At 47.6% G+C, this 26,376-nt stretch overlaps 1 protein-coding gene across 1 annotated transcript; it reads left to right on the plus strand.

Annotated features, from left to right (window-relative positions):
• The first annotated feature begins 312 nt into the window (after positions 1-312).
• Positions 313-12,122, plus strand: LOC129387356 (uncharacterized). The gene is made up of 4 exons (XM_055076286.2): positions 313-730; positions 2,591-2,694; positions 5,253-5,353; positions 11,386-12,122. The coding sequence occupies exons 1-4, from the start codon at positions 601-603 to the stop codon at positions 11,480-11,482; spliced, it is 432 nt and encodes a 143-aa protein (XP_054932261.1). The 5' UTR covers positions 313-600; the 3' UTR covers positions 11,483-12,122.
• Positions 12,123-26,376: the final 14,254 nt, after the last annotated feature.

A 26,376-nucleotide genomic window follows, 5' to 3' on the forward strand; every position in this document is an offset into this window, starting at 1 on the left:
GCCTCCGTGGCTTGGGCTGACCGGTTTTTCGAATGCAATACTTTCATGAAATGAAGGATATTATTACTAATAATGCCAGAAACCTCATCGGAATAAATGGAGTAGTTGTCAAACGAAAGGATTTCTTCGTTCTCATGTATTTAGATAGCAGTTCCCAAGGTAAAGCTTTATTTTAAAGCATCACCAAAGCGCCTTCTAAGCTGCTTCATTCTGCTGAACTGAAGCATTGCGCTAGTTATCCGTGCATAATCAATTTTTCCCAGGACATTAGACAAAGACAACAGAATCTCGCATTCGCACTGTGTGTGTGTGTGTCCATTCTTTCGTCCTCGTCTTGTGTATTGGGAAAAACATTCATTCATCCAGCGGAAACCTTTTTTGTTGCTCCTATTTTCTCGTATTTGACACTGTTTCTGGAAAGCTGCCTTTCTTTTTTTGCCACGTGGTTTGTCTCCTGCCAACATGTGCTAGACCTGTAGTCAAACTTGCTCGTCTTCACACGCTGTTTCTTTTTGCAGGAAAGAGTAGCAGCTGCACTTTTGGCACGTGGAAGCAGACAGAGCAGCCTTCACTTACATCAAAGGCAGTCTCAAGCTGGTGATGAAACTTGGTGCCTATGTCACGCTACTCGACACCGAGGACAAGCTGGCGCTAGCCCGAGCAGCATGTGGGGGAGAGGTTCGCCGGCGTGCCAAGCGCATCACGAGTCTACACTATGAAGTCGCATGTAGTAAGTTGGATCCTGACATCCTGTTGTCTGACACCTTGTTTTCCTGTTAAACACTTCATGTGTCAACGCCAGTGACGAACATTGGAGAAATACAAGCTTCAATGATATGCTGGAGATGTCGGCCTGGCTGAGTCTAACATGTGACTTGCATGCACGCTCGTCTGTAGAAAACATGGGTGCTAATTGTCGTCAGTGAAAGCAACCAGCACAAAGCTTCGATTACATCGATTCCCACAGTGCATGCGATCTGCATAACTTTTTTGTTACATGTTGTTCTTGTCACAGTGAGGTCTTTGTTTGTAATTAAAGCTTTGTTCCTTTAAGGTACCACTGTGTAGTGGAACCGTGATATTGTGAACACTGATTTAGCAAACTCGTTGCAACTGACTGATTTTTCAGACTTGCCCCATAATTTGGATGCCTTTGCATCACTGCCACCTAGCCCATAGAGCCAGTGTATAAGGATCCCTGAAATTTCGGTTGCTGTCTTCTCTTCTAGCCGGTGCATCTCGTCTTGTAGCCTGATCATTGCTGCACACGGTGCGGCCAGTGCAAAGTTTTTCGAGCCGAGACGGCAGGTGTCTTCGTGTGTGCTGTGTTATCACTGCCTAGCGTTGGAGACGGTGTAACCAAGTTGAAGCTAGAGGTCGCACAGTGTTTGCTTGCCAGTGCTTCTGCTCTTCATCATGAGTGTTGTGACATCAAGTGTCCACGATCAAGTGGTATTTTCATGTTTCCCTGTGCCAAGTCCAACTGCAATTTATATGGCCGATAAAACTACGAACCTTTCATGTAGTCCCTCAATACTTTGCTATTGCTATCACTGCTGCACCTTTCCGACATAACTGCGACATATTTAAAACTAACGCCTCTTTTCAGAGCTATCTCGCCATTGCAGTTGTGCTGATCTGATACTCCCTTGTTAACTCTATTCGTCCAAAAAATACGTATAGAATGGCGTTTTCTGTGTGCATGTGTTTTTCCATACAAATTGCAGATTCCTAGGAAGTCTGACGAATTGGATGCATACTGAATAAAGTTCGAAATTAAGCATGTCCAACAAATGCGTATTCTACCATAATAAAAATGAAATTATAAGATCCGAGACATTACCGGTTACAACAAAGCATTAGTTTGCTCACTGTTCAAAATATGTATTCTAGTGACAGATGTGTCGCTCCGCAAGAGCAATTTGAAACAACCCATCGTAGACATCCCTGCTTGTTTTTGTCAGCAGCTTGGCTATCCTGCAGCCATTGTGCCGATTCCCTGCAATTCCAGCAATATAGTGTTTGCATATTAACTGTGAGGCGCATATGTAATTTAGCATTTCGTGTACCACAAGTTGGCACAGCAAGCCACTGACGGACAGTGACAGACGACCGGAAATATTTTGATGTTCCTTCTAAGCAGCATGCTTGTATTTCTTTCGCAGACGCGATGACGAACATATGACGTCGCCAAAACGTTTCTGACCTGACATTGTCGATATAATGACGCAAACCTTGTTGCGATCGGCCACAATCAAACGAACCTTTCAAAAACTACTGATGTGCTAGGCCAATGTTGTGGATCAGTCACTTCTGGGGATATCTTTCAGCGATGCTCTTTACCTAAGCCAGCACGCAGAATGCCCGTCGCTCTAGTGGCTCTTTCTGTGGGGTGCGACATTAAGCAAAAGTGAAAGCATTCCTGAAGGGGATTGAGAATGCAGTCCCAGCTTTGCGTACAAGCACCCCTATGTTTTGCTCATCCCCAAAATGTTGGAAATGACAACTCGATTGCTTGATTTGTGTCCCTGTTTCAAGGTCCACCACGACTGTCCTGGCTTATGGAACTTTAATTTTTCTTCCCTTTCAGAGCTGAAAGCTCAGTTCAAGTACATGTTGAATCACCGCCTTCAAGAAATGCACAAGACGGATGAGCTACTGAAGCAGTACCCCACAACAGACAGATTGGGAAAGGTTCGTAAATGTTGTAAAATTCTAGCAATTTGCAGTTCTTGAACATTGCTTGTTTTTTGTTTTATAAAGCCCCTCACTGCGTTCGTTTCATCGTTGAGAAATGAAATGTCTTAAGCCAGTGAACAGGGCTGTAGTGTGCTTCATCGAAGAGGGGGGGATTGAAGCTGGCAGTTAAACGTATGGAGCATGCTCGGACGTGTGGCTGGGGCGGCAAGGGAGGCTGCTGTTCAAGCCCCTCGGGCACTTCATATCGAATTCCTCAACCCATACTGCATGTTGACTTCAAACTGTGGCGGCTTCTAACGAACGGGGCAAAAATAATAGCGTGATGGTTATTGCTCGGGCATGTAAAATCGAATTGCTTGTTTACAGATTGCTTGTTTACCTGTTACGACGAAGTAAAGAAGCTTGGTGCTCGTTTCCTGGGGGGCTTGTTTGAGAGGCAGGAAATGGATAGTTCATTGGAAGGGGCCAAGATCCACAGCTGGAAAGAACAAGAATACGTGCCCTCGAAACCTTTCCTTTCACCTTCATTTGAATAGAGGGCCCTCTCGCTGAACCGAGGAGTACTGCCTTCTTTCCGGTCACTCTGGTTGAACTGTGCATTGTGTTGATCGTGAGGAAAGGTTGGCAAGAAGGCGAGCATGGGTGTGGTCTTTCCATGCCTTCTGCCAGGTTGCTTCGGCACAGGTCACATTATGCATTATTGAACCGGCGCGGTAAGCTACAAGAAATCGGTGCACTTGTTCCTTGTGAATTTTAACCCCCAATTTTCTAACAGTCTGATGCAACACCGTCTTGTCAGGTAAAAACAGTTAATAAAACGGATAACTAACATAAAAACGTTTTCTATCGACATATGTATACAGATTCCTCGTTTGTGACGAGGGATGGGATTATGAACGAGGTCCCTAAACATTTTTTTTTTGTTTTTCACATTCGTCAGCAACCTGTTGTACTAATGATACCTCATCCTGTTTCCCAATGCCGTCTTCACCAGTTTAAATCAAGTTTGTCGCAAGCGATTCCCCAGGTGTTCTGCTAGGCGAGGCTTATTCATGGTCAGGGTCCAGATGAGTCTCTGCAGACCCCTATGATGCTTGGTGATACTTTGTCTGTCGACCACGGTGTGAGAAACAATCTGTGGCCATATGTATCTTTGTAGAAAAGTTACTAGAGTTGACTGTGGCACTGGGATCATACGTGGATTTCTTTAATAGTCAATCGTGAAGCTTTCGACATTCTAGTGGCATTATTTGTATTACGCTTTTACCTTTTCAAATTTCAAGGCACTTGCTCTTTTCTGAACTCTACTACGCAGTTATATTCCTGGTACATGTATGCAATAATTTCATTGTCACCTGTATGACGCAGTATTTGAAACCAAGATGGAGTTTGGGCGAATTCTTGCATTGCCCGTCATTCTCATGTTCTCCGAACCGCCACACTTGCATCTGTTGTATGCAGTCGCACCCGTTTATAGTGAGCACGATAGTTCCGCGAAAAGCTGTGGTATCGGAAGTTGGTTATATGTGGACTCTCCCTTCCAAACGCCGGAAAATTAAGATATTGTAGCCGGCTTCGGAAGTTATGCTTTGACACCACTCTGATTCGAAAATGGGTTCCTGGCACATTTTGCACATCTAACCACAAGTTCCCGTTAAAAAATGTAACCTAAAGGACAAAATACATCCTCTTTGCTCCTTCTAAATGGTGCCCTGCCGGTTTTAATCGCACGTCGTTTTGAAACTACGAGAGCATCTGCCGCCACTTTTTCCTTCAAGGGCTTGCGATAGATTTTACTATCGGTGGGACACGAGTGGATTCTGCATATAATAGCGAAGCATTCTAGTTGTCTTGAAGCGAAAACTACTGTGACATGCCGGCATGTTGCAGAGGTCTCGCTGTTAAGACTGCAGCATTGGACACACGTGTCAAGAACTGTGAAGTTGCATTTTTTGTGCCACTTCGGGCAAAGAAAAGTGCAACGTAGGAAATATGGAACACAATTGCAAACTGTTATTGGCAACAACCTAAAGGAATCATCGACTAACCATAACTGCCGACTCTGCGTGGCAGCAGCACAACCATGCCGACTCGGGCCACGTGAATATCGATAGCAACGCTTGAACTGCCGTTGGTTTGTATTGGTCAAAGTTGTCCAAACAGCATGCATAACGTAGTGTTCAGTGTCGCACGGAGAGCTGCACTGCCGTGGGTGGTGCGCTGCCGTGCGACGAGTTCGGTTGCGCCTCTGTGCTTCAGAGCTTTGCGTGCGCTCCGCTCATACAATTACTAGGTTTGAAGTGTTCATTGCAGCAGCAGGGCATTTTTGCGAATGTTCATTATATCTGGCTGCAGTTTAAATTTGCAGGGATGGAAAATTGTAAATGCCGTGAAATGTGGTTGTTACAACCCATAGATTGTTACGCCTGGGATTGTTTCAAGTGGGTTTGAATGTACTGACACCAGAATTCTCTAGTGATTCTCGCAAAAAACTTTGTTCAAATCAGAACATTACAGGTTGCCACACTCTGCTTGCTGCTTCGTGTTCACAGCTGCTGGGAGATGTAGGAAGCTTCTTCGCATGCTACAGGCCTCTCACCCGGGACATCTGCATTATCGCCAAGCGCCACCACCGTGCCTTTGAGTACCCAATGTGAGTAGTTGCTGTGACTCTGCTATATGAAGGAGTGGTTTATGTGAGTAGTTGCTGTGGCTCTGCTGTATGCAGCAGTTGTTTAGTGGGCGTTCGCACGTGATGCGCATTTCCAGCTTTTGCCCGTCGCACATTTTGGCCTTTGCAAGCTGGTAACCGACAAAAACTACCTGCTGTGAAGATGGAAACACCCTCCTTTCCCTGGAAGAAAACTAAAAAGCAAAACTTCCTAGGCAATAGAAGATTGACATTAAGCACAGTATGACCTATTATTACACTAAAAAGTTCACGGGTGTTTAGAGTAACTTCGCTGTTTCTTCAATTTTGGAGGGATAAAAAGCTTGGTTCTTTACGGCTGAATTTCTATAAATAAAATCAGTTTTCCAAACCTCCATATATAAACCGAGTTATCAGTGCTGGCATATTAATTCAGTGTCCCCTTTAACCGGAGTAGAATATGCTATGGTACATCCCGACTCCTAGGTACCCAAGTTACTGATTTAGTCTTGTTACATAAAGTGAGTAGCCTCTTGGGCATGTGTAGCGCCATGTCTTTTGCACGAAATTTGTAAGCAGAAGGCTCTGTTAAACAGCCGACTATAGAATCGAATAGATTGTTTCTATTGTTGCTTTGCACACTCCTAACGAAGTATATACTTTTAATAGTCTGCTGCATGTTGTAATCTGTCCAGTACAACTGACTATAACTAATCACCGTGGTATGACACACTAGACATAGACATTGTGCTCTTGTCCTTGTCTGGTTTGTCCTATCGTGGTTATTAGTCACAGTTAATAGGTACCGGCTCAAACCAGCTAGCCCAATTTCTCGCTGTACTCGATGCTTTATTTCACTGAGTATTCTGCTGCTCATTACGAAACTCTGGCTTCCCAAAGCACAGGTGCCGCTGCAAACGCATTGGAACGCTATGTGCATTTACTTGTGTCCATAGAGCTGACAGCACGAGCTACGCCGTTGTTTCGCGACACCCATAGACTGTGTACAGGCAGCACTCGCGGTAGCACAGCAGCGCTGCCTGGCGGCGATCTTGTCTTAATAACTTGGTTCGACTCGCACACAAGTCTTCAGCGGCTTTATTGTAGCTGATGCTGTTCCCGATGTATGCCTGCTACGAGTTTGTATAAATCTGCTAATTCCCTTTTCTCCCCCCCCCCCTTTTCCTAAATTATTATTGCAGGGTGTCAGTCCAGATTGTAGCCTCTCGCCGACTAATCTGGTTCAACCTTGACCTCCCACGCGTACCCGAACGCTGTGATCGTGCCATCAATGCGTCCGTACTCGGACGAGTATGACGAGTATGAGTAAACTTTTCTTAATCCTTTCCTGGTTCAAACTGTAACTGAACCAAAAAGTTTACTTTGTCCATCTGAATAATGAAAGACAATCAAGAATGAAGGAACGATTCCAGTGCATTTTTGGCAGCGTATAGAAAGCTTTACTCGTGCTTTGTCAACAACTCAGGTTGTTGGAGCCAGCATGTCGTGTTTCGTGGTCTTGCAATTCAGTTATAATGGTGGTGAAGGGACTGACAACTGGCCAGAACGTTGATGGAAATGAAATGACCATGATTTATAGTGATAGAATACAGCACGCTGTTCGCCATTTAAGTAGGAATGATAACTTTAAATTGGCGAAGAAAGTCTCAAACCAGTAAGTGGCGAGACGCGGCATTGAAATCTTGGTACTTCTGATGTGTTCTATTAGATTACTGTACTTAAGTCCACTGTTATTCAGGGTGCCTACCAACTGGGAAAACCGGGAATTCTCGGGGATCTTGAGTAGTCTGGAAAAACTCGGGAAATTTGTTCTTCTATCAGGGAAAATTGGCTGCAATTTTATTTAAAGGGAACGAAAGTCGAGGTTATGCTGGCTCGAGTTAGAGTAATCGTAAGGAATAGTATTTGATGCCGCGTCGTCGGCTGGAGAAGTTGCTAGAGTACAGTCAACGAGCGTCTTTCGGACGCCAGATAATTCGGGCGGCTTCGCGGCCTTCCTATGTACCCCATAGCGTCAATGTATGAGAACGTCTTAAATTTCGGATGCAAGAACCCTTCGCCGTCAGATTTTCCGGGCTTCTTATCGTGACCGCAGGTCCGACACGGAATTAATAAAAGCCACAACCGCCGCCATTTCGATAACGTCGCCGCCTCGAACCGGCACACTAGCATGCAGATCCGCTAGCAGCCGTAGCCACCACCGCGGCTATGCTAGGCCTATCTGCTTCGAGGTTCGGTAATGAGCTCCTTGCCGTTCTGTGTCACGTTTTTCATTGAAAGAATTCGCCACTGTCAGCAATAGCATCGACTCCGCCTTTGTGGTCCTCCCGATTGGCTTCGAAGCTCGGAAAGAACGGCACGTTGCATAATGCCGGTTCCCGAAAGTTAGCTTCGCCTCAATACAGAGAATTTACGCAGTGAAGGAGGACAAGCTTGGGATGGGGCATTTGTCACGGGACGCAGTATGTATTCCTTGATTATACACGCGTGCACCCGCCATCTGCTGTCGCAGTACGAGCGATATGCCTAATAAGTGTACTGGCAGGCCTTCAGAGCTTTTTCTGGCAATTAGTCCTGTTTGCCAGAACTGCACTGCTGGCGTGAACCAAACTGGGTCACATCCTTCTCGATTGCGCGGCATATAACTCCGCTCGTGAAGACCTAATCGCCTCCTATAAACGCCTTTGTCTCCCCGCAGCCCGTTCAGAGAACTTCCTGTTCCCCAGGGGTTTTGCTGCCTTACTCAAGAGCCTTCCCGGCTCTGATAGAGTTCTGTGGGGCCTCAAACCTATACACGCGGCCATAGGCCCCGTTTTTCGCTCCTTCCTTCTTTTTTTTTTTTTTTTTTTTTGTTCCCTTCGCGGACTTACGCACGGCTTCTTCCATCTTTATTTCTCGACAATCTTTTATTCCCCTTATCCTTCCCCCGTGCAGTACTGTTGAGGTGACTTCCTAAGAGAGACAGTTACGGTACTGCACTTATCTCTTCTTTTCTCCTTCCAAAATCACTTACTACTACTTTTTCGGGCGTGCCTGTAGCGCTTTGAGCTCTTAGGGGCTGTAAAGGACATGCATTCATTTTTTTGGACGTTTTCGTGGTCCCTCGGAAGTCCGAAAAATCGTACACTGACTGTACAACTGTCCAAGAGCATGCTTCAAATAGTCCGTGTGTCGAACGCGCAGCCGAAGGAGAACGAGAAGACAAAAGACCTACGCATTGAGAAATGAACGAGAAAGGAAGCATGCCGCCGCTTTTTTGAAGGAGCTTGCACTTAAAAGCAGAGTGTTGGCTGACGCCGAAATGGAGGTGTCCCTCATCCTAGCAAAAAAACTCTTTTAAACAGTGAAACGCAACACTGAGGCGTTGTGCGCTGGCTGACATTGTAAAGAGAGCTGAGGTTGACTTACCAGCTGTTGCAAGAGTCTCACTTCTGATAAAGTTCGGGTCTCGTACCAATTGGCTTGCTATCAGTTGACGGAAATAGCTCATATTCGAAAACATTCCGTATGAATCTTTTTCTTCGCATTTGAGAATATTCGACTCGATTTGCAATGGGTTTTACTATTTCTCTTGAAGATATTTTATTCGCTGTGCATTTTACTAACCCTTCCCTTCCGTTTCCTTTTTGAATAAAATAAACACTACCGCTTACTATTCAAAGTGGATTACGTTGTTAAGTGATTACACCATTGGGCGACATGATGTAGGGAGCCCTTCTTGGCATAAAACAAAGTTCTAAGTCACTCGGGGAGTATTGCAAAAGCACTCGGGAAAAACCTGGAAAACTCGGGGAATTTTTAAATGTCAACTTGGTAGAAAACACTGGTTATTGCATAAAATTGCATTTGGCATATTCTTACACTCGCGCTTTATTCTATGCTTTGTAAATCAGAAATGCACCCATGTCTACGGGAACACGCTGAACTCTGTATCCCGTGTAAAGGCGTCGTTTCGTTTTCGATCCGATTGGTTTCGTTTTGACCGGTTAAATACCACAGCAGTTGGACAAGCCAACCCGCAGCTACGTATCGCAGAAGTCGTTTAACAATTCGGAAAACATGAGCTGCAGGAACATCGGCTTCATGAACAGAATTGTACTTTGTTACAGCACGGCCACAGTTATCGTCTGCCTCCCACTAATGCCGGCGTATGATCGCTATCGCGCTCACCTATAGTGCCGTTTTCAGCATGCTTCTAGTCAGTTGCTCAGCATATTGCCTGGAGGGAAATCTGGCGCTGCTGCGCTGTGATATGCATGGGAATGCAGGTATATTGTGACTTCGAATTGGCGTCGTTCTCGGAGAGCCAGGTCGACTTCAAGACGCGCCTGGCAACCCCGTTCTGTCACAGTAATTAATTTTCTACCGAAGCGGCATGTAAAAAGCTCTTTTAGCTTTATTATTACACAAAAAAAACATGTGTTGTTTAACTATGGGATCTTATTGTTGCATGAACAATTATATGAAACGTAAGAAGTATCAGCGGACTGCTAAAGGTGGAGGACAGACAATATTCGCGCTCGCTTTGGGACAGTTTGTATGTTGCTTTTCTTCGTTTTGTTATGCATTATGGGTGAGTAAACTTCACTGGAACATGTAATATGCGTGAATGGAAACATTTTGTGAAGATTTCACTTTAAGAACGTGTTATTCGTGTAGCCAAATCCACATTCTTGATGAAGCCTCTTACAACACCAGCCAACACAAGCCCTGCAGATGCATATACCGTCATTCTTCCCATGACGGCACAGCGCCCCTTAGGGAACTCTTACGGTGGCGCCAGATTTCCCTCTAGGTATTATAGTGAGAAACTCCATGCTTCTAGTGAATGACTACATCCTCACTGCAGATCTAAAAGTTCTGATAAAAGAAATTGTTTCATGGCATTTTCAACGTTAGTGCACTTGATGATTAAACACTCTGACCGGTAAGCCTTCCATTGCAGTAAAAAAGTGTACCATGGAAATTCGTTGTCAGTCCCTTTAACTATGACTAACACTGTATGTACGCTGTTTTGAAATGTGCCATCAATTGGCTGTTAAAATTCTCTAGAAGCTTGAGTCAAGACCAACTATTTCGTCTGCATACTAATTGCCTTGGGCACTGTTATAAAGCTTTTGTTTGGACTTGCAAAATTGTAAACTTGGCATTTCATTTTCTTCGTAAATTATCTGCACATTTTACAATTTGAAGCGCAATTCTAATCTAATGCTTCAAACCAACAGTCGCATTTGCAAGTGAAATCTAAACTGCTAGCAATTCCATTCAAATTTGCATAGCGGTTTCTCAAAATCGGGGCTTCTGTATCTTTCACGCAATTGGGTAATTTGAGCAGGCCTCAAGCAGTCTTTCTCTTCACACTAATTTACATAAAGCATTCTATTGTGTACAGTCCAGCCTCATTACATTGAAGTCCCATGCGACACAAATGGCTTAGTTATATCGAACATTTGTTAAATGCTGCTATTAGCAGGAAGTATGTTAGGCTTACTTTGTTAAATACTCGTATATTGAACTCTCTGTGAATGCGTCAAAATTTCACAGCTTTATTTCAAGACTCTCGACACTCCACTGGAAGAAAGACAAGGTGGTAGGAAGGTGCTTTGTGCATTTTCAGTGATACTTGCAGGGTAAATCCCTGCGTAGTTATTATCGTTGGGAATCGGCAGTTTCTGCTTAAAAGGAATGGTATCGCAGAATGCTCAGTTTAGCTACTGGCTGCATGCATTACGCGTGGTAGCTGGCATGCGGCGTATCAAGCGTCCCGTCAAACATGGTGTTGCCTGTTCGTAGCAATATGCATGGCACATTGATCTGAAACGAACGCACGCATTGAGTAATGCAGGGAGTGAGATTCACCTGAAGCATGTCTGGTGCTCTTCCTTAGCCACCACTTGACATAACTGGCAAAAAAGGAGTCTCTGTCCACGAATGTGTTTGCATTATCGAAGCTGCGCTGCAGTTTTGCTCATTGCTTTAGCCCTGCACTGTTTTCAACTTCCGCAAATCTGCAGGACGGAGAAGCTATGCCGGATCGCCGCACGGGTCAACCCTGGTCCCGAATACTTGCTTTCACTGGTTGCCGGGATTGAGGACTTCTTGGAGAAATGATCGTCAAAACTGGCAGGAAGCACAGGGTATAGCTCTGCGCAATTTTTGCATGATACTATTTCCCATAACCGTGTATTATTTGGAACTCCTCTGTAGTTGCTTTCTTCTTACTTTCTTGTACAGCATGCGTGTTTACTTGTAAAGTTTTAATCTTCCCCTCTGAAATTTGCATTTACCATGCGTGCATATTTGCTGTAGTTTACAACAGGTGCATTTTATTGTGTTTGTGCTTTCTTTTTAATTACCCCACTCATGCTTTATTGCATTTATCATTCATTATCATTACAAAACTTAACTGCTGTGTTGTGCAACAACTTCATAATTTTTTAGCCAGCTTCATATGTATATACATCATTTTTAAACATTTATCCGGAAGTGCGACTATGCAGGCTTCTGCCATGTATGAACTATTCTGAAGATAAGTTACCATGCACACTGCTGCTGTTCTTTGGCACAACTCTTGCCATTCACTACATTCATATATTTTCAGTCTTATATGGGAACTATTTACATGAGTTTTAATTGACAAAGTGCTTACTTAGCTTTATTCATTTTATGTATATTGTCTATTTATTTTATTTATTTCTTTATTTATTATTTTACTTCTTTATTATTTATTAGTTCACAAAGAGCTGTACAGTATTCAATAAAGTTATTCTTGTACATGGCATACTATTTGGTTTTATTCCTTCTCTATTTTTGTTGCAGCATTTTCTGTATTTAGATGCACAGAGGGGTTCCTGAAGCACATTTTCTTTTGAAGCTCTAAAAACACCTTGAAGAGAGCGATACATCCCACGTATATACAGTAAAGTCTCCTTACTTTGGATTTCTCGGGACAGAATAGAATGTCCAAATGAAACGACTGTCTAATTACCGATGGCATTAAGAAAACAAACAAATGCTTCCTATGTCAACAAGTTTTTAGTGAATGAATCGGCAAATTATGTTCATAATGTTCACCCGAGGAGTGCAAACGCTGCAGTTAACGTGAATGATTAGCGCAGCCGCGGCGCACGTCTTCATCTGAGACATGCTTTTCATTATCGCGTGCACATTCCGACGATTTTTTTCGCCAGTGTGCTGGTTGCCAACAGATCGTCCGTCCATTGTGGTGTAGCTGGTGCTCTTCATTGTTGACTCTTTTGCAAAGAGTTAAAGCGAAACTACTGTTTGCCACAACCACTGCGACTGATACCGCCACTCCAGAATCCGTTACTTGTGCTGGCAACGCCATCCAAATAAACAAAAATGGCTGCGGCATCGAGGTTGATGGCGGCTCTTTTTCTTGGTGCTGTGCTTGACTTTCTCTTTTTTAGTGCCAGATTGAAATGCTTCGTGGAAGCCGAGAGCGTCGTTGATGCCAATCACCATATTTAGATCGGTCTAGAACATTTTGGCGACGAAATGTCTGAAATAGCTGCGCTGTGCATGCAAATGTCCAGCGAGCCGTATCAGATTATTTTTCGACACTTTTAGGCGAGCTGGAGAGTAAAAAAAAAAAGAGAGAAAAGGGAAAGTGTTTGTGCATAGCGAGCTGCTCTGAAAATGACGAGCACTTGTTCGCGGGGTTGCTCCACTGCTACAGGTACACACTTCTGTTTTTGACCTTAATAGGACAACTCTGCACTGGGACTTGTATTGCAGTAATCACATAAAGCGTCTCGCACTAAGTAGGCAGTAACCTTTGTCGTGTTTTCAACAGCTAAATACAGATATTCCGCACTGAGTTTCTGTGACTACAGGAAATTAAATGCCATCACTAGGGATCAGCAGTACCCGATACCCAACGTTGAGGAACGAATTGAAAGAGTTAGCGCTGCTAAATACATTTCAACTATAGATCTCGTGCGGGGATACTGGCAACTTCCCCTTTCAGAAAGTGCCAGTCGCTATGCCGCATTTATCTCACCTGTAGGCACTTTTTGCCCTCTCGCCCTCAGCTTCGGGCCTAAGAACGCGCCGGTTAGCTTCTCTAAGTTAATGGATATTGTCCTAAAAGACTTGCACGAGTTCTCCTTGCCATATCTTGATGATGTAGCAATTTTTTGGACAGCTGGGAATAGCACGTATCGCACGTCAAAGAGGTGTTCTCCCGTTTGAGGGAAGCCGGCTTAACGATGAAGGCGGAATAGTGTAGGTTTGGCTGTTCGCAGGTTACTTATCTGGGCCATGTTGTCGGTCAGGGCACGAGACGGCTGGCCAAGCTGAAAATAGCTACGATTGGAGAATTTTCACAGCCGCGTGCGAAAACAGACACTCGTTCATTTTTGGGACTTGTGGGGTACTATCAACGGTCTCCGAATTACTCGCAAATGACAAGTCCTTTAACAGACGCCCTCCGAAAGGGAGCACCCAATAGCGTGCACTGGGATTAGGACAAAGAGAACACTTTCCAATATTTGAAAACGCTATTGGTTTCTCGTCCTGTGCTTCGCGCGCCAGACTACGCAAAGAAATTCATAGTTCAGTGTGACGCAAGCGAAAGGGGTATGGGCGTGGTACTTAGTCAGATGACGATAATGAGGAACATCCTATCCTCTATGCCACCGTAAACTAACTGTAAGAGAGGAAGCCCACAGTGCTTCGTAGAAGGAATGTGCTTGTTTAGTTTGGGTAGCCCAGAAATAGTCGTGTTACCTGTACGGAGCGTGGTTCATCTTCGAGACCGACCACTGTCCTCTGACGTGGCTCAATTAAATGTCACACAAAAATGGCCGCTTGCTTCGATGGGGCCTCACTCTCCTAGAGTACAACTTATCCGTTAGATATAAGAAGGGAAGTTGCATAGCAATACGGACGGTTTGAGCAGGCTAATTTGAATCCTGTGTTTAGGCATCCCACCTAAATGTTGGGGTTGTTATTGTTAATTTCGTTAAGCCAAGAAAATCCCCTCTCATTTAGCAGGACTCCCTCCATGATTGCCTAATTGGTAAGCACGAAATTCCTTCTAAATTGTAGTAGCGAAATGCAGCATTTTTTGTTTCTGCACTTCTGTTTTACTTGAAAGTTAGCGGGCCTAAAGTGAGATCCAAGATACGTCATCTCTGCGCAGAGCTGTGTTGTGGGGTTCATTTTGCAGTTGCCTGTCCTTGTTGGATGTTTTGGGGCGGTGTCATCATTTCTCAGCTGATCACTGCAAGCCCAGGCATCCCCCCCCCCTTCCACCAGCCATTCTCTTCATGCCCAGCGGTTATCAGCACTGGTCAGTCGAGATTTCCCGGGCCATGGAGGAGCTGTTACGAACGGCCGGCAAGGATACCTACCTACAAAAATTTCCCAGCCAGCCGCAGCTGCGAGGGTGGCGAGCTTCCCAGAAGCGACCATGAAAGCCTTCCCCACCTGCCGCCGCGACTCGTTTTGTAGGGACGACGGTGTGCCGCATCAACATGCCCTCGGCGCCGCTATGACTAAACGTGGTCGGCGGGCCAAGTATTGTTTGTGGACTCGCCACCGCCTTCACGGTTCGATAGGAGCAGGGGAGTCCCTGGGAGATATTTTGCGGTGCCGTCTCACGCAGCTTAGAAGTCTTGGACAGACGCGGTGACCATTGTCTGCGGAGTCAACAATGGGATGAAGAGGCGCGTGCTCGGGTCAAGCACTGTGTCTGCGAGAACCCACTCACCTCGGCGTGGTCAGTGAAACCTGTGGGGAAGTGAGTGTGTAAACCCCCCCCCCCCCTCAAACGCGGGTCGGCTACGATGACTTTGAACGCTTTGAATTGACGCCAGGTTGAACGGCCGTTTTTCCCTCGCCTAGGGATCTAGGGTGGACAGAGTGTTTATAAGCAGCTGTTGTGCGGCTGCTGAGAGTGCATTCCTCTTTCAGTCATGCTAGACTGACGAACTGTAACGTTCTCATGTAAATGCTGTAAATAAACCCATATTCCTCGTTCTCGATGAGAACAAGCCTCCCCCTTCAACAACGTCCTCAGGGTGGATAAGTTGGACGACGGCATGGGCCAGCTACCCTCTATTTCATGCCCGACTCCAAACATTAAAAGGTATACTTTTGAAGAGTCAAATGCTCAGACTCCATACACTTTGTCCATGTCTGTTGCATACCTTATTGCTTCCGTCGATGAAAATACTCTTCAAGAACAACAGACGCTCAGCAGGTATAAAGTATGACGCCATGTTGAAAAGACCGCATGACGACGATATTGTTTGCTTCTGTGATTGGCTGGTGGAGTAACACAACCCCGCGTGGGCCGTCGGCCTTGGTTGTCAACTGCTGTTTCTTTTTAAAGTTGTACACTACCATAGAAATCTTTATTTTACACTTTCGCCTTTTTAATTGTTCTTGGCAGTGTTCTTCCTGCGCTTCTTTCCTGCGCGAGTCTATTTGATGTGGTTCATTGTTTGCCTAGTAAGGAGAGGTGTATCTCACAGGCGTACTTGTGAGAGACACCTTATTTCATTTCTCTTTTGCGGATTTACGCGTCTTGATGGCGAATGGCGGGCGTAATTAACATTTGTACTAGTAAAACTACCCCCCTCCCTCATTTGTATAGAAAAGTTACCTTGGGTTGGGCCCTCCCCCGAAAAAGAATCCTGGGTTCGTGCCTGGGGAGAGACCTTTGAAACAAGTTCAAAGCCTTCGCTTTGAAACAAGCACCATATACGCTGCTCTCGACGTTTGGACATAGCCTAATCAGCTTCTAAAGCACTTTTGCGTGTTCTCTGAAGCTGTGGCTAAAGCTTCGTGTAGGCCACCAGTTGCCGTCAACGATATCTCCAGAAACAGAGGTTTGCTAAGCCGGGCAACGCCGTCATGCACACCAGTTGTAAACGTGGAGGCAAAGGAGGCAGCTGAGGCAAGTAATGGCAACCACGAGATCAAACACGGCAGCGTTCACGGGATCGCCACGAAAAGGGTCAATATGATCGGCCAGCAGCGTGAAGCCGGTGTCTCTGGCCAGTCAAAACGTTCGCGCTCGGCCTTATACAGCCCCACGCATCTGGGCCGTCACCCGTGGCCGAGCCAGCGCCGACGAGGTCGGCAACATAGGTTCAGTTCAATTCAGTTTATTGTCCTTAAAGACCCCCACAGGGGGTATTACACAAGGGGTGGGTTTAACATAAGTTCCACATTTGGTACACTTCATTAGTTATATTCAAAGTGATCAATCAGACGCTGTAGGAATTAAGACAGGCAAGTGATGCTAACAATGTCAGCAGGAAGGCAGTTCCAGTCTTTAGCTGCTCGAGTAATGAACGTGGCGGAAAAATGAGTGGTTCGGGCACGCGGGCGTGCGACTTGCCGCGGATGACTGGTGCGGTGAAAGATGCGTGCCGCAGGAACGATGCATGGCGCATGACGAAGGGTACTGAAAAAGAACTTGTGATAGAGCTCAAGACTAGCAATGCGTCGGCGATCAGATAGTAGTGTTAGTCCGGATTGTGTTTTAAGTACGGAAATACTGACATCATATGAATATTGTGAGTGAATGAACCTAGTAGCGCGGTTCTGAACAGATCCAAGTGAGGTGATAAGATATGTTTGGTGCGGGCTCCAGATGGCAGATGCATATTCAAGTTTTGCCCGAACAAGGGACTTGTAGGCAAGCAGTGTTACGTTTTGAGGTGCCTGGCGGAGATTACGTTTTAAAAAACCCACTGTTTTATTAGCAGATGATATGATGTTACAAATATGTTTATACCAAGACAGATCATTGCATACAGTGACACCTAGGTATTTATAGGACTCTGCTAGTGCGAGAGGCATGCTTCTAATTTGGTAGGGAAATACCAGGGGATTACTGCTGAAAGACATAACTTTACTTTTTTGTAAATTAAGTTTCATTAACCAATCGTCACACCATATTAGTGTGTTGGCGAGGTCTTTCTGCAGGGCTGTTTGATTGCAGGTGTTACGTACAGTGCGATAAATCACATAATCATCGGCGAACATTCGGATATTACAGGACACATGTGAAGGTAAGTCATTAATATATATTAAAAATAATAGTCGGTCTGTTTACTGCCCAAGCAATCCAGCCGACATGTGTTTAGACAAAAACTTATTTCATCGAGAGACGATATTGACACGTGTAATTATCTTTATCGGGCAACCACGTTTCGCCGCCTAACAAAATGTAATCGCACAGCGCGGGACGCGCCTGCATGTATCCGAAGTTTCTGGAAAGTTTTCGATGCTTCTACCCGGCTGTCTGTTGTCGCCGAACCTTGTGTTATCTGATTTCATCGCGTGACGCGAATGGTGTAGAACTTTGTGGAAGGCACGCGGGTCCGAACGATTAGTCTGGAACATTCGACGACTGCTGTATAAAAACCGACGCGCTTGACCCACTGATCAGATTATTCGACGATCGCCGACTGTGTTCGCCGCTTTCGTTGTGCTATAAGTGTAGCCTGTCTTGTGGGCACAGGTTCGCCCAATAAAATCTAGTTTTGCCTTTCACAGTATTGCTACTGTGTTCTTAACGTCACCCACCACGTGACATCTAGTGGAGGTGCTTTACGTTCATGTACCGGACGCCCCCGACAAGCCGTAATCCAAGCCCGGACCGCAAAGGCAACACCAGCGCCGTCCCGGAACATCGAGCAAGCCGCCGTCTTCAACAGCTGCCCCCGGAGCACGCACTTCTACCTGAGAAGACCAAGAAGATTGCGGCCAAGGAAGCGCCAATGGCAGCCTCAGCGTCCCCCACCGTGCTGCAGCAGCCCAGGGAGCCTCCGACGTTCCGCGTTTCAACATTAGAGGACCCGGAAACCTGCCTCGAGACGTATGAGAGGGTCGCCGCGTTTAACAGCTGGAACAGCGACGACAAACTGCGTCATGTCTATTTCGCATTGGAGGACGCCGCGAGGACGTGGTTCGAGAATCGAGAAGCCACCTTGACGACGTGGGACCTGTTCCGAAGCGACTTTCTGCAAACATTTACAAGCGTCATGCGAAAAGAGCGAGCCCAAGCTCTACTGGAGACCAGAGCACAGCTGCCGAATGAGACGATCGCGATCTTCACTGAGAAAATGAACCGTCTGTTCCGCCACGCCGACCCGGAAATGTCCGAGGAGAAGAAAGTCCGCCTGCTGATGCGTGGTGTAAAGGAGGAACTTTTCGGCGCAATGATACGAAGCCCACCGACGACCGTAGAAGAGTTCCTTCGCGAGGCCACCAGCATTGAGAAGACGCTCGAAATGCGGAACCGGCAATTCAACCGCCGCACGAGCTCGACAAACTACGCCGGACTTCAGTCACTGGCCACCGACGACCTGCGCGAGACCATCAGGGCAGTCGTACGAGAGGAGCTTCAAAGGATCTTCCCTTCATCGCAACCTCAAGTGGCCACAGTCGCCGAAATTGTCAAAGAAGAAGTTCAGCGATCGCTCGGAGTTCCCGAGTTACGACCACAATCATCGCAGCCCCAGCCAGAAGCGATGACCTACGCCGCCGTCGCCCGCCGTCAAGGTCCCCCTCCACGACCACGCCAGGGCCCTGCAACGCCACAATTCCGTCGACCACCGCCGACGCCGCCAGCACGCCCACCCGTCGCCCAGCGCAGCTACCCGAGGAAGACGGACATTTGGCGAGCCCCCGACCACCGCCCGCTCTGCTATCACTGCGGAGAAGCCGGCCATGTGTATCGCCGATGCCCATACCGCGACTTGGGACTGAGAGGGTTCGCCGTCAACGCGCCGCGTCCACAGCTTGGAGAGCGCCCACGTGACATCGCCGACTACCTCGCCGCTACACAATGGAGCCCTCGATGACCGTCCCGTTCACCGTCACCAGGCCGCTACCTGTCGCCGCAGCGCCGACCATACAGCGGCCCCGCCCGGGGCCGCTCTGCGAGCCCATATCCGGAAAACTAAAAGCAGCAACCGATGGAGGTGCGGTTGCTGTTCGTCGAACTGACGAAGATCCTCCGCCGCCGACGAAGACGACGAAGAAACCATCTCGACGACCTAATGACGACACGCCGCCGCCCCGAAGAAGTCGGGAAGCCAAGACTACACCGACGAAAGACGACTTGACGACGCGACGTTCCAGCTTCAGTTCAACACGATGCAGCCGTGATCCGACGCCAAGACCCAACTGCAACGCCAGACAAAGAACCACCGACCTCGACGTGCTTCTCGACGGCCACGCAGTCACCGCCTTTGTCGACACAGGGGCCGATTACTCCGTAATGAGTGGACGCATCGCCGCCCAGTTGAAAAAGGTTAAGACTGCATGGGAGGATCCCCTAATTTCGACCGCTGGAGGACACCTCATTACGCCGACTGGAATCTGCACGGCAAGAATAACTGTTCATGACCAGACTTACCCTGCCACCTTCGTTATCCTCCAACAGTGTTCGCGAGACGTCATTCTCGGCATGGACTTCCTGAACCAACACGACGCAATCATTGACCTGAAGTCGAAGTCCATAACGCTGTCGGAAGATCGAGCGATACCGCTGCAGAGCTCTAGTAGTCAACATGCCTTAAGTGTGCTCGAAAGTCAAGTCAGCAGCCCGCCTCGCTCCAGCATTGTCATATCCGTAGGCACCAAAACGCCTGCCGACGTAGAAGGCGTCATCGAGGGTGACAAACGTCTACTGCTAGACCGCGAAATTTGCGTCGCAAGAGGGATCGCTCGACTGCATGGAGGGAAAACTGAAGTGTTGCTGACAAACTTCAGCCAGGAGTTCAAACACATCAACAAGGGCACGACGATCGCGTACATCGAGGAAATTCTGGAAGCCAGTAATGCGTTTGTCCTCTCGGATTCCGCCGCATCTACCCCGACGACCATGGTTCCCGAACCGGACTACGACATTAATCCATGTCTCCCCGTGATTAAGCAACAGCAGCTCAGAAGTGTGCTCCAAGGATACAAAGGCTGCTTTTCGACGTCGTCGAGGATTCGACAAACACCAGTCGCCAAGTATTGCATAATAACCGAGGAGAGCGCTCGACCACTCCGCCAGAGCCCTTACCGAGTTTCGCCGCGAGAACGTGAAGCTATAAGACACCAACTCGACGAAATGCTGCGCGACGACATCATCCAGCTGTCGAAAAGCCCGTGGGCATCCCCTGTTGTCTTGGTGAAGAAAAAGGACGGCACCTTACGTTTCTGCGTCGATTATCATCCACTGAACAAGATCACAAAGAAGGATGTATACCCCCTACCACGGATAGATGACGCATTAGATCGGCTCTGCAACGCAAAATACTTCTCGTCGATGGATCTCAAGTCTGGCTACTAGCAAATAGAAGTCGACGAGAGAGATCGCGAAAAGACCGCCTTCAATCACGCCAGACGGCCTCTACGAGTTCAAGGTCATGCCATTCGGACTCTGCTCGGCGCCTGCAACAATCCAGCGCGTCATGGACACGGTGTTAGCAGGATTGAAGTGGCAGACCTGTCTTGTTTACTTGGATGACGTCGTCGTCTTCGCCGAAAATTTCGACGATCACCTTAGGCGGCTTGCGACAGTACTAGAGGCCATCAAGTCATCAGGGCTCACTCTGAAGCCAGAAAAGTGCCGCTTCGCTTACGATGAGCTTCTGTTCCTAGGCCACGTCATCAGCAAGTCTGGAGTTCGCCCCGGCCCGCAGAAGACAGCTGCCATTGCAAAGTTCCCGCAGCCCATCGACAAGAAGGCAGTGCGTAGATTTCTTGGCATGTGTGCCTACTACAGGCGATTTGTCAAGGACTTTTCACGTATCGCTGAGCCGCTGACACAGCTAACTAAATGTGACGTCGAGTTCAAGTGGGAAACGCCGCAGGCCGACGCATTTCAAGAACTCAAACAACGCATGCAGTCGCCGCCCGTACTTGCGCACTTCGACGAGCACGCCGATACCGAAATCCACACTGACCCCAGTAGCCTAGGCCTCGGTGCCGTGCTAGTCTAGAGAAAAGATGGTCATGAACACGTGATAGCTTACGCTAGCCGGTCGTTGTCAAAAGCGGAAGGCAATTATTCTACAACCGAAAAGGAATGCCTCGCCATCGTTTGGGCTACAGCGAAATTTCGCCCGTACCTATATGGCAGACCATTCAAAGTCGTCAGCGACCATCACGCTTTGTGTTGGCCAGCGAATTTAAAGGATCCTTCAGGACGGCTGGCGCGGTGGAGCCTAAGACTGCAAGAATATGATATCACTGTAACCTTTAAGTCCGGACGAAAACTCTCTGATGCCGATTGCCTATCACGCGCCCCCATTAACTTGCCGCCGCAAGATGAGGAAGATGACGACGCCTTCCTCGGCATTTTAAGCGCATAAGACTTCGCTGAACAGCAGCGAGCAGACCCGGAGTTGAAAAACCTCATCGAGTATTTGTAAGGGCACACCGACGTTGTCCCTAGGGCATTTAAGCGAGGATTATCTTCGTTCTCGCTTCAAAACAACCTACTCGTAAAGAAGAACTTCTCACCAGTGCGCACCAACTACCTTCTTGTTGTCCCGTCAGGACTGCGCCCAGAAGTATTGCACGCCCTACACGACGATGCAACCGCTGGCCACCTTGGATTCTCCCGGACGCTGTCGAGGGTACATGAACGGTATTAATGGCCGCGCCTGACCGCCGACGTCGCCCGTTATGTCAGAACATGCCGAGACTGTCAGCGACGCACGACACCACCGACAAGACCAGCCGGATTACTACAGCCAATCGAGCCTCCTTGCCGACCATTCCAGCAGATCGGGATGGACTTGTTGGGACCCTTTCCGACGTCAACAACCGGAAATAAGTGGATCGTCGTGGCGACGGACTACCTCACCCGCTTCGCTGAAACTAAAGCACTGCCGAAAGGTAGCGCCGCCGAAGTAGCGAAATTCTTTGTCGAAAACATCCGGCTGCGACATGGCGCCCCAGAAGTCCTCATCACCGACAGAGGAACGGCCTTTACAGTGGAGCTCACCCAGGCCATTCTGCAATACAGTCAGACAAGGCACAGGAGGACTACTGCCTACCACCCACAGACGAATGGTCTTACGGAGCGGCTGAATAAGACCCTCGCCGACATGCTAGCAATGTACGTCGATGTCGAACACAAGACCTGGGATGCCGTCCTGCCGTACGTAACATTCGCTTGCAACACGGCGGTGCAAGAAACAACACAGATCACGCCGTTCAAGTTGGTTTACGGCAGGAACCCGACGACGACGCTCGACGCCATGCTGCCGCACGTAACTGACGAAGAGAATCTTGACGTCGCAACCTATCTCCAGCGCGCCGAAGAAGCCCGACATCTCGCCCGCCTACGGATCAAAAACCAGCAGCGTACCGACAGCCGACACTACAATCTCCGACGACGCTTCGTCGAGTACCAGCCCGGCGACCGTGTTTGGGTATGGACCCCGATACGCCGACGAGGACTGAGTGAGAAACTATTGCGACGCTATTTCGGACCCTACAAGGCCATCCGACGTATTGGCGCACTGGACTATGAGGTCGTGCCAGACGGCATTTCGAATTCACAGCGACGTCGCGCACGACCTGAAGTGGTCCACGTGGTGCGTCTTAAACCGTTTTACGGACGCTTACGAACTTTCGTTACTTTGTTTTTTTTCTTTGCTACGAGTGCTCATTTATTACTTTCGTTTGTTTGCAGCATCGGGTCGATGCTTTTTAAGAGGGGGGCATTGACACGTGTACTTATCTTTATCGGGCAACCACGTTTCGCCGCCTAACAAAATGTAATCGCACAGCGCGGGACGCGCCTGCATGTATCCGAAGTTTCTGGAAAGTTATCGATGCTTCTACCCGGCTGTCTGTTGTCGCCGAACCTTGTGTTATCTGATTCCATCGCGTGACGCGAATGGTGTAGAACATTGTGGAAGGCACGCGGGTCCGAACGATTAGTCTGGAACATTCGACGACTGCTGTATAAAAAACGACGCGCTTGACCCGCAGATCAGATTATCAGACGATCGCCGACTGTGTTCGCCGCTTTCGTTGTGTTATAAGTGTAGCCTGTTTTGTGGGCACAGGTTCGCCCAATAAAATCTAGTTTTGCCTTTCACAGTATTGCTACTGTGTTCTTAACGTCACCACCACGTGACAATATGGACACTCAGTGGCGTAGCTAGGTAGTCTGGCACCCGGGGCCCATAGGTCTTCATTCTGTCAACCCCCCCCCCCCCAGGTGTTTTTAGGAAGGCGAGGGTATCGAAAATTTCCGGAGGGGGGGCAGGGGCAGGGAGTGATGTTTTAGCACCAGCACAACGCCTTGGATAGGGGGGGGGGGGGGGATACAAGGCACTGTGCTGGTGCTAAAACATCCCCCCCTACCATTCGCTTTCGTTCTTACACATCGCTAATGTAGCAGGTATACAGGCTGTTTTATTTTCTGCACCAAATAACACAGGGTGCTGCACTAATAACTTGTGATAGGCGCATTTGCACATCTGCTGTCAGACTAAGGCTTGGCAGGCGGTACAGATAAAGTTTTAATTAGCGATTTTAGAGGTAGTATTACATCTGCGAAATTGAAGCCCGACATTCATGTGTTGCCCAACAGCAACTTCGCAAAAATCATCGTAGCTACTACGGCGTGCAATATTTTCGCTGTCGCCAGCCCTGAACTTAAACGAAAATTAAATAGCGCGTCAGTGACGCTGATCTACCCACTCTATAAAAAAACGCCACCTGCTTCCTTGCTGCGCGGCCGCCAATGCTATGACAATCACGAGTTCTTTTCATTCTGATCAATAGCCTTTCTTTATTTGCTGCTATTGGCAAACGTGATCATTCGCGAGCTGCGGTACCGCCACAAAATTGGAAACGGAATAGAGCACGCTCCGCGTCGATTCCTGGCATCACCATGCAAAAAAAGAGAAGGCCACCATGAAGCCCGTGCCAGCGAAAGCTTGCGCTATTGTTGGTCTGCACTCGCAATGGAGAGGATAGAGAGATCGACGGCACTTGTGTAATATTTCACATTTCTTTCGGCAATGCCATACTGGGCCGCCTGCAATGCCAAAGTACTGCAGGCTCTAGCACCCAAGACGATTTTCTTTAGAGAAGTTTCTGTTGCCTTAATTATACGACTTTGGGTCCTCAATTCCCTAATTGCAATGTTTCCTCTATAATTGCTAATTAAGCAGTTTAAAATATTTCTATTAATTATCAGCCATACTTTGCACGATGCCGAGCTCCTAGTGGTCAAAAAGACACATAACCTAGCTGTTAGAATACCGGGAGATATCCTCACAAAATTCACCTTTATGTAAAGTTCCGTGCAGCTCAAACAGGATATTATATTTGTGACATGAAGTCACACAACAACAGGAGGAGGTGGAGAAGGAAAGAAAAGAAGGAAGGAAAGGTAGGAAGGTCAACCAGACGCACGTCCGGTTTGCTACCCTAGAAAGGGGAAGGTGTTTAAGGGAAGAAAATAAAGGAGAAGGAGGGAAGAAGGTACTATCAATGTGAATACGTGCGGTTGTCTATAACTTCACGCCTGTAACCGGTCACTGAGGCCAGTCAATTTCATGAAACGTAGCAGTGCCCGCGTCGCCTTGTGAGCCTGCCACGCGTGGGGCCATGGTCCAAGAATCTTAGCCTCTGAAGTGGTCTGCTATCTAATCCGCTTAACACCGCCCGAAGAACGTCGCTTTTGATCTCATAGACATTACAAAAATGCAACACGTGCTCGATTGACTCTTCACATTTGAACGATTCACAAATCGCTGGGTCGGTCATTCCAATAAGGAATGAGTAGGCTTTCGTAAAAGACACTCCTAACGAGAGGTGGCACAGTAAAGTTGCATCACCGCGAAAGAAGTTCGATGGAATCTGCAGCCTCAATGTAGGATCCAGCCGGTGAAGGTGGTAGTTGGAGGAAATCGGGGTGTTCCACAAAGTTTCAGTCTTGCTTTGAGCAAGTAAACGGCCTCTCGCAGCGTCTGTCCTTGATAAGGGTATAGGAAGCGTCATGGTTTCTTTGTGGACTGACCATGCGGCATCATGAGCAAGGTCATTCCCGACGATGCCACAGTGCCCCGGAAGCCATCAGAAGATGATGTCATGTCCGTTTATGAGGGCTTGATGCAGAGCCTCTCTGGTCTCGAACACCAGTTGGTCATGGGTCTTCCGTCGTAAGGCTAACTGCAGACTCTGGAGGACTGCCTGGGAGTCACAAAAAACTACCCACTTTCGAGGTTTGGCTTGTGCGATGTAATTAACAGCGGCACGTAAAGCGGAAAGTTCTGTTGCCGTAGAGGCCATTATATATGTTCATATATCTCGTTCAGTAATGACAGTGTGCACTGACGTAGAGGCGCTGTTGATTCACGGGTCTTCTTCGTAATTCCCGGAATCGTGAGGCGTGCTTGTGGCTGTCGTAGGCACCACAGGGGTAACAGTGGTCTTGCTGCTGGGTAAAGCGCGACGGAAGGTAGCCTTGATGTGTCGTAACAAGTTTGGAAAATATAGATTGAGGACTTTGTGCTGGCAAAGCAACGACATAGTGACTAGATATAATGTGTGCTCTAAGGTTGTCAATCGTTATATATGTTGGAACCAAGTAGTCTCTAGTAAGCATGAGTGTTGCACAAGTCGAAGCTCATTGTGGTAGTCAAAGACATTTCCGTAGAGTCTGGCCTTGCAAACATTCGAAGGTATGAATGTTTGTTTTACATGTGTTTGCCAACACCGGCAAGCTGTACCGTAAAGAGCCCAGAAACAGTGCCCTGTACAGCTGCAGCATGGACCGCCCCAACGTGCCCCAGGTTTTTCCGTGCAGGAACCTCATTATAGGTACAATCGAAATTATCTCCGCTTCACGTAGATACAGCGGGGGCTCCATAAAAGGCCCCTGTCAATAATCACATCTAAGAAGCGGTGATACTTCTGGTATTGGTACTCTGGCCATTGAGAGAAACAGGGTACGGTGCCATGGGTTCGCGCGTAAACGCGAATAACGCACATTT

Source organism: Dermacentor andersoni, chromosome 2 (genome assembly GCF_023375885.2).
Source record: "Dermacentor andersoni chromosome 2, qqDerAnde1_hic_scaffold, whole genome shotgun sequence".
NCBI classification, from domain to species: domain Eukaryota; kingdom Metazoa; phylum Arthropoda; class Arachnida; order Ixodida; family Ixodidae; genus Dermacentor; species Dermacentor andersoni.

Coding starts and splice junctions, on each gene's coding strand:
- LOC129387356 (XM_055076286.2), top strand. CDS start 601: ATGAAACTTGGTGCCTATGTCACGCTACTCGACACCGAGGACAAGCTG. Junction 731..2,590: donor ACACTATGAAGTCGCATGTA/GTAAGTTGGATC, acceptor CTTCCCTTTCAG/AGCTGAAAGCTCAGTTCAAG. Junction 5,354..11,385: donor CGTGCCTTTGAGTACCCAAT/GTGAGTAGTTGC, acceptor GCAAATCTGCAG/GACGGAGAAGCTATGCCGGA.